This window comes from Chinchilla lanigera, unplaced genomic scaffold (assembly GCF_000276665.1).
Source record: "Chinchilla lanigera isolate Chin_1 unplaced genomic scaffold, ChiLan1.0 scaffold00002, whole genome shotgun sequence".
Lineage (NCBI taxonomy): Eukaryota > Metazoa > Chordata > Mammalia > Rodentia > Chinchillidae > Chinchilla > Chinchilla lanigera.
This window is the reverse complement of record NW_004955403.1, coordinates 46,831,542-46,840,028: the sequence shown is the minus strand read 5'-3', so window position 1 is coordinate 46,840,028 and position 8,487 is coordinate 46,831,542. Positions and strand designations below refer to the sequence as shown.

The window sequence follows — 8,487 nt, the reverse complement described above, 5'->3', positions numbered from 1 at the left end:
GGAGTCTCACCCAGGCACCCAAAATACTTGAAGGGCCTAAGCACTGGTTTGAACGTTATATTGGAGACTTGGCGTGGGGATGACACCCCCCTCCACCCTTGGTAGAGGCCCTCCCCACCTCATATTAGGAACAGAACTGAGGACGTCTCTACTCATGAGCAAGGGACACGGATGGACACACACACACACACACACACACACACACACACACATGCACGCACCCTCCACCGGCAATGCACGGCAGCTCCCGGGCTGTACAGATCCAGGCCAAAGAGCCCTGGGACTCCCGGGCTTTTCCCACCCAGCCCCGCGGAGTTGGCTCCTCAACCCTCCTGGCGTGGACGTCTCTAGGTGGCCGGCCCTGGATCGCACTGCCCCTGCGCAGCTGGGCAGCCGCTAATGGAGTCCCAACCGGCCTACAACGGGAGAAATGTGAGTTAGTGGTTGCTCTCCGGCCGGTGCGCCCTAGTGCTGAAAGGAGAGGAAGGAGGATCCCGGACCCGAGACTCCAGCTCCCAGGTCTCCAGCAGACTAGGAGAGGACAAAAGGCTGTGACCAGACAGCGCCGGAAGCAGAGCGACTCATAGACAGTCTCTGCCCCGCAGAGATTTGGCAGGCGCGACCGGGATACAGTTCCCCGGCCTCCGCGGATGCCAGCCTGGCCCCAGACAGCCGGGTCCAGAGCGAGGGGTTGCGGTTGCGCCGCTCTGGAGGAGGCACCAAGCCTTCTCGGGACCCAGATCGCAACCTTTCCCAGCAGGAAACGAGGACGACAAGGGCCGGAACCCAAGGCTAAGATTTGACCGGGACTATTGCTATCACCACGCAACGTCTTTTTTTTCTCTGACTTCCTACCTTGAGCTAGCGCAAAAGTCCGCAGTGAGAATTCCACCCTGTGATAAGGCTTCCACCGGAAGTTTTGGGCTTTTTGTTTTAAACTGGGGTGGCCCCGCCTCCTGGCCCCAGCCCTTGGAAGGCGGGGAGAGAGCCGCGCTGACCCCCAGCTCCCCGAAGTCTAGTAGGGGCGGAGCGTCTGCGGGCCGCCAACCCGCGCCTCCGGCATTCTTGGTCCACCTTGCGCGGTGTCCCGGACGGTGGTAAATATGGTCAACCAGACCTTGCTCTGCACCTGGGGGAGGGCACGAGCTTTCTAGGAAGTCCCGGGACCATACGTTTTAGAGAGCCAAGACATTTGATTCATTAATGTCTCTCACATCCTGAGCAAATAATCAAAATATGAGCAAAGGTTATGGTACAAAAATTAAAGGCGCAAGCATGAAGGTACAAAAGTAAAGTCTTATTTACAATGGTGGAAAAAATCAGCTACTAATTATCTAAAGTATTAACAGTTACGTGCCATTCATTACATAGAATATTAAGTTGGTATTTTAAATCATACTTGAAAAAAACTAATGAAGTGCTAGACGTGCTTATGAACTGAATTTGAACTCATACAAATCCATATAGCCTGTGAGTGCACATAGGTAAAAATAAAAAGAGACAGAAATGCATTAAAATGTTATCTCCCAGTGAATGTTTTCATTCCAGCTTTTCCTTATTTTCCATTTTTGCCAAGGCACCCATGATGGCTTTAAAGTCAGAAAAATAAAACCGAAATAAATACATGTGTCATTACAAGATTTTGAGATCTCTTGAGAGAAAAGGCTGACTATTAAGAAAAAGAGAAGAAAGGAGGAAAGAAAAAGTTTCTCAACGTTTATTGTTTTGACAAGAGGCTATCTGAGGACACCATGGGGACAAGGAGCAGAGTGACTTTGGGAGTCACCTCTACTTCTCCTTATGGGGGGAGGGAGTAGTGGGGTACCCTGTGGATACAGCTTCAATATGAAGATTACAAGATGCCATGTGTCTGAAATTCTGACTTGGTAGCAGCATGATGAGACGTGTTGAAATTGTGTATGCATTTGTCCTTGCCCATGAGCATGGGGTGGAAGGTTGCCTGGGGTTTAGGTAAATATCAGGGAATATTAACACCCACACAGTTCTTGTAACACTGAATCCCCACAAGGTTTAAAAAGCATTTGACCTGAAATCCCAAAAGCAACTCTAGTAAGATCCCATTTTGATTTCAAAATATTAAAAAAAAAAAAAAAAAAAAAAACCTCAACCGGGCGTGGTGGCGCACTCCTGTAATCCCAGCACTTGGGAGGCTGAGGCAGGAGGATCATTGCAAGTTCGAGACCAGCCTGGGCTACAAAGTGAACTCAAGGCCAGCCTGAACTGCACAGCTAGACCCTGTCTCAAAAAGACCAAAAAAGAAGAAGAAGAAGAAGAAGAAGAAGAAGAAGAAGAAGAAGAAGAAGAAGAAGAAGAAGAAGAAGAAGAAGAAAACCACAAAACTCATAGATTCCAAATCCCTTGACACTAAATCATGTTTTGTAGTAGTAACAACAGTAGTGGACGTTCGGTGATGATTTCACACACATTCTCTTATTAAATTTTCCTAAGTTCCCGATGACCGACATACTATTATTTCCATTTTATTCATTTTCGGTCATGGAGACTGAGCTCAGGGGCTGCCGCACTGAGGTACATCTCCACTTTCCTTCTTTTAATCTTTTATTTTGAAATAGGGTATCATTAAATTGTCCAAGCTGGGTTAGAACTTGGAATCCTCCTGCTTCGCAGGTGTGGGCCATCACACCCAATTTATCTCCGCTTTTTATGAAAATAAAGCTTGAGAGGTTAATACTTTGCCCCCAAGCCCATAGATGTGTCGCAGAGCAAGAAGCAGATCTGTCCGCTGTATCCGCACATCAGCGCCAGCAGCGCCAAGCAGCGCTTCTGCAGATCTAACACTGTCCGAACTTTTCCACCCTTCGGCGGCGCCGAATTTCTATGGGCTCAAAGCAGTCAGCTGAGGGTAGAGACGAGGAAGGAAAAACGAAACCGCGACCAGAAAGGCGAGGCGAACCCCCTTCTCTAACCTTCTCGAGGCTGGGCTGTCATCTTTCCTCCTTCCCAATCCCTTTCGGAGTCCTCCAAGGGGACAGGGGCTCCTCCAATGCAGCCCTACGCCCATTTTCGCTCCGGGCTCTGGGACGCTGCTCTGGCGAGTCGGATCTCCGCAGGCCCTGGAAGGGGCTCCCCGCAGCCGCGAGCTCCGCCTTGTCCGCTCAGATCTCGATGCACACCTTCGATCCTCGGCTACCCAGCCGCCTGTGCCTCGGTCTTCTCCCTCCGCGCCCTAGCCGGCTGGACAGGCTCTGCAGGCATAAAAACTACTCCACCCCCACCCCCACACACCCTCTGGGAGGACCCCAGGGGACCGCGGGTGGCTCTCGGAAGCCCCCTCCCCGTACCGTGTGGACCTCGATGCGAGCCTCGTGCAGCACCATCTCTCCTTTGCTTGCTTTGATTTTGGAGCCATCGGTTCCAATCAAACGTCCCCGGAAGGTGACTAGGGATTTGGCAGGTTTGGAGCGGGGCGCCAGGGGCGCACTCTGGGAGGGAGGTGCGGGGTCAGCACGTGGTCTTCGCGGGAACCAATGGGGGGCCGCGGACTGGCCACTGGCCTGGGCTCCCAGCCCGCAAACAGCGCCCAGAGGAAGGCGCCTTAGGGGCCGCTGGCTGTGCGCCGCAGAGCTTGGACCGGTCTCCGGAATCTGCAGCGCCTCGGGACGTTGTGCAGAGCCGGACGCTGACTCCTCGGCCCCGCCCCCTCCGCCTGCGGGATGCTGCTGAGCCGGGTCACCTCCACCCCCTTCTCCGTCAATGACATCCTGCGGCTGGAGCGCGAGCAGGGCGACCTCGAGGTTTCCCCACAGTGGGGGCTGCGGGGGAGCCCGGAAAACCCTCAGTACCTGGGAGTGGGCCCGGCGGTTCACCGCGCCTGCGGTGGGGGCGGCAGAGGGAGAGAGCGATCCGAGGCTCGCGGGGGTCCCTGTGAGGCGGCGGTGGAGATGCACGAGGAACGGGTTGGGGAGCCACGTGAGTAAACGCTCCGTCTTCTTCCTAGGGGAATAACGAGGGCGTGGGTCATCGCGTCTCCTAGTCTTCTGGGCTCCAGGACGTCCCTCTATTTTCCCTCCTCATCTGAGGAATCCAAAAGACGGGCCTCTCAGCCGCGCTGCACACGCAGACACACACACACTGCGCTGCACCAGTCCTAAGGAAAACAAAGCCCTGAGTCTCCAGGATTCACTTCCCACCACAGCCCCTCCAGTTCCTCCACCGCCCAGTTCCTCATTCCCAAGTGCAATCCGCTATGGTAGCTTAGCAGTGCTGCATCTCCACCGCCCTTCCCTGCCTACGCTACACCGTCTGAAAACAAAAACAAAACAAAAGCCCCGCAGCCACCCAAGCAGTGGAACCCGTGAGGGCACCGTCCTTGGCAGCCCTTCCTAGGGCATGCTGAGCGGCCTGGCCGGGCTGCCCTCCACGTGCCCTGGCTGGGAAATCCGGAGGTGATGATCAGGTGGGTCTGAGTCCTTCGAACCAGAGGCCCTAAGGGCGCTGGAACACTTCAGGCTTCGGCTGGCCTGGAAACCTCTCTAGCTGAGTCCTAGACACATGCAGCGCAGGGGCAGCAAGGCCCTGGAACCTGCGCCCAGATTGCAGGGAAAGGAGAAGATGGAGAGTTGGATTGCTTTGCTGGCTTCTGTGAATCGGAAGACTTTGGCCCAAAAGGCCTGACATTCCCAGAGATGAAAAGGCCACCTTCCTCCTGCCAAGCCTCTATACCTTGGCCAGTGCCTCAAGAGGGTCCTCCCCTGCTAGGCTGTACCAGGGAGCCTCTAGTCAAATCGCAGCTAGCCAGCTAAATAAAAGGAAAAGACTCGGAGATGTGTGTGGAGTAGGAGGACGGTTATTCACCGACTCCAGAACCCTGGAGAACACTAAACTTTGCTGTGCTCTAGAAGCTCCTGGTTTTTGTGCAGCAGACTGCCTCTAAACACCATTCTCTGAGTGCTGTCCCGACAACTCAGCTTTCACTTAGGCTTGGCTGAGGAAAGGTCACTTTCCTGGGTCACTGTCTCCCAGCAGGAGCCATGCACTGCACAACCCACCTGGAGCCGGCCGCAAGAACCCAGCTCACCGCCTGATGGCTATTGTGCGGTCAGGCACAGTCCCTCCCCTGCCTCACACATACCCCCTGGAGCCACCTGGGCTTCAGGAACGCAAAGCAGAGGGGAATCCAGATCCAGACCCGGAAAGCACACAGTGGGAGAACTTACCCAGTGTGCTGCAGCTCCCTGGCTTTCACAGTGACTTTTTTTCCTTCCTTCCTTCCTTTCCTCCTTCCTTACATCTTTCCTTCCTTCCTTCCTTTCTTTTTCTTTTTCTTTCTTTCTTTTTATTTTTTGGTCTTTTTGAGACAGGGTTTCGCCTATGCAGTCCAGGCTGGCCTTGAACTCACCCTGTAACTCTGGCTGGCCCCGAACTGAGCTCCTGGCTCAGCCTCCCCGGTGCTGGGATTACAGGCAGTAACTTTCGAAAGGTTCCTGCTTGCTCCAAGCGTCACTGAAGGTCACTTACATTTTGATTTGCTAAGAAAACCACCCCTTTACCTTTCTCCGCACATTCCCTCTTTTTCAATATACTTGGTTTCTCTGAGTGCAGGCGTCTCTGAAGGAAGTTTTTCTATCCTCAGTTTTTAAATACCAAACAGCCTTATTCCCCAGGAGGCTGTGCCGCTGCAATTGGGGATTGAGAGTGGAGTTCCAACCCGAGCAGACTCTTAATTAGGCGTTGACTACCCGGAGGGAAGAACCTGCACTTCCCCATAAGTGGTCACCTCGGAGTTACTGCTCCCCTTGGCCGAATCTCTGTGAAAACTTCGCGTTTGCTCTCTACCTGTCCTGCCAAGGAAAACAGTGAAGTCAAGACAGGAGAGCGGTGGGAACAGGGAAGGGAAGGCTGCCTTTTGGTGGGCTTCAGACACAGTGTCACCATCTTGCCGGGAAAGAGCACTTGAGGTGACACCCGCGCCGTTTGCTTTCCAGAAAGACCCCAAAGGGACAAGAGGCAGCTCCTTTGAGAAGCCAAATGTGGGTCTCAATTCCGTTCCATCAGAGGAAGCTGCTTCCAAGCCACGAGTCTCGGGTCACAGAATATTTCATTTAATTTTATTTTGTCAGTTTGGATTTAGAAGGGCACGTTGGCAGTGCCAGCCTGCATGGAACAGGCCCACACACTCCCACTTGGGCCTCACTGCAGAAATTCCGTCAAGCGACCACCTTACCCAGCCCCAGAAAGGGGCCAGCTCGATCAGAGAGTCGGCTTTGGGGAAAGGACGTACACCGGAGACCACAGCCGGTCCTGGCAGGTTCAAAGCCACAGAGCTGGGAGGAAAGGAACAGGCAAAGGCACTTGGCCTGGGGTTTGGGGCCAGGAGAAGAGGGTGCGGAGTGAAGGCTAGGGGCGGGGCTGCTCTTGAAAACGAGGCGAGAGTCGCTCAGGCGAGCCTTAGGTTGGGTGTGACGCTTAGGAGTTCTTTCCTGTGCTTTCAGAGTCCGACCCGGCCGCGGTCTTGCCCCTCGCCGGCGGTAACAGCAGGGAGCTGGCGCCCAGCGTTAGCCAGGGAGGCGACCGCGTGCGCGGTGGCGGCCCCGAGCGGCCCAAGACGCGACAGCGGCGGAAGCCACGCGTGCTCTTCTCGCAGGCGCAGGTGCTGGCCCTGGAGCGGCGCTTCAAGCAACAGCGGTACCTGTCGGCGCCCGAGCGCGAGCACCTGGCCAGCGCGCTGCAGCTCACGTCCACGCAGGTCAAGATCTGGTTCCAGAACAGGCGCTACAAGTGCAAGAGGCAGCGCCAGGACAAGTCGCTGGAACTGGCCGGCCACCCCCTGGCGCCGCGCCGGGTGGCGGTGCCAGTGCTGGTGCGCGACGGCAGACCCTGCTTGGGCCCGGGCGCGCCTGCCTTCCCCAGCGCCTATGCCGCAGCGCCCTATTCTTGCTACGGCGGTTATGTGAGTTCCCCCTACGGGGCAGGATACAGCGCTGGCTACGCGGGGCCCGGCTCCGCGCCGTCCACGCCGCCGGCCAGCTCCGGCTTCGGGCACAGCGGCCAGAGCACCACCCCGCAGGGCCATCTGCCTGCCACGCTGCGGGGCGTCCGGGCCTGGTGAGGCGCCCTCTCCTCCTGGCTCGGTCCCCTCCCTCGCCCACGGGTCCCGCTCTACGGGACTGGAACTGCTCGGGAGGAGCCGTCCCCCAGGCCCTGTGGGTGTTCCTCCCCCAGGGACGTGGCGCGGGACACAGTATAGAGAGGGCAAAAGATCTTAGGTGGCTGACGTCTCGGGGACAGGAGCAGCACTGAGGCTGGTGACTTTTCGGGGCTCAACCCCTGGGGCCCGAGGGGCTCTTCGGTTGCGTGTGCAGCAGCCCGGCCCCCTGGGAGGTGGAGAGGGTGTCATCTAGAGGGGCTCCGTCCTCCAGCAAGGGAACTGAGGCGGAGCGTAGAGAGGAAACGGGAAAAAGCGAGGGAGTGGGAGGTCGGGAGGGTTGGAGCCGGGACGCTAAGGCTGCGAGCCACGTCCTGCGGCTCCGGGCCGGCGACCCTGGGAAGAGCGCCTGCGCTCGGGCTCGCCCCGGGAACCCTGCGTTTCACGTCGCACATCCCGCGCAGCGCCCGAGCGGAGAGACTGCGTGGCCCTGGTGTGTTGGCATCCCCTAGGCCGTTAGCATCCTTCTCTCGGGCAGCTCTGCACAACTTCGAGTTGAAGCAGAAGCTGTAGGGAGACAAAAGTGACCGAGCCCTGGAGGTGGCTCCTGACTGCAGCTCTCCCGCCCCTCTTTCCCTCTCCGTGGGTTTTCTTTTGGAACAGAATCTGTTTCTAAATTCTGCATCAGGAAAGGAGATCCCGACTCGGCTCTAAGTCCCAAAAAGATGGGTCCAAAACCTAACGTTTAACTCCCTGAAATTATGAAAATTGGACATCCTCTCTCCCCTATCCTGAAGTCATGCAAACTGAAGGTGGAAAACAAATTCAGTGTATTAATGGGAACACGGGATCCAGTAGGAATTGTCCTGGGCAGGACAGTTAGTAGGAAAGTCTAGAAGGTTGCCGCGGACTTAGCAAAGGTTCGGTTCTATTATTTAATAAATCTTCGTGTTTAATTAAAATGCACTGCACCTGCTTGTTCTCCCCTCTGAATATACCCTGATTGTTTTTACTGAAGTGGGAAATGGTGTTTGATCCTATGTAAATGCTACATGACTCCCCATCCTTCACAGCCTTTAAATTTACATACTTAAACAAGAATTGTTCATATTTTTCTTACTATTTCCTTACATTTTCACTTTTTTGTTTTCATCACTTCTTCCTTTTATTTTCCCATTTCTGCTGCTAATAAAAATGTATTTAGACAAACATCACAGTGTCTTTTAGTTGTGCCCGTAGGATTTAAAAAATGCAGTACCTATATTTCAAATGCAATTAAACTCAGAGACAGAAGTTAGTTAAAATCTCCACCGTATGAGAACTGTCCTACAGTGGGTTTTTTTTTGTTTGTTTGTTTGTTT

General features: G+C 54.9%; 1 protein-coding gene across 1 annotated transcript; it reads left to right on the top strand.

Annotated features, from left to right (window-relative positions):
• The first annotated feature begins 3,670 nt into the window (after nucleotides 1-3,670).
• On the top strand, nucleotides 3,671-8,271 carry Nkx2-6 (NK2 homeobox 6). The gene is made up of 2 exons (XM_005373703.2): nucleotides 3,671-3,951; nucleotides 6,474-8,271. Exons 1-2 carry the CDS (start codon nucleotides 3,696-3,698, stop codon nucleotides 7,088-7,090), a joined length of 873 nt encoding a protein of 290 aa, XP_005373760.1. The 5' UTR covers nucleotides 3,671-3,695; the 3' UTR covers nucleotides 7,091-8,271.
• Nucleotides 8,272-8,487: the final 216 nt, after the last annotated feature.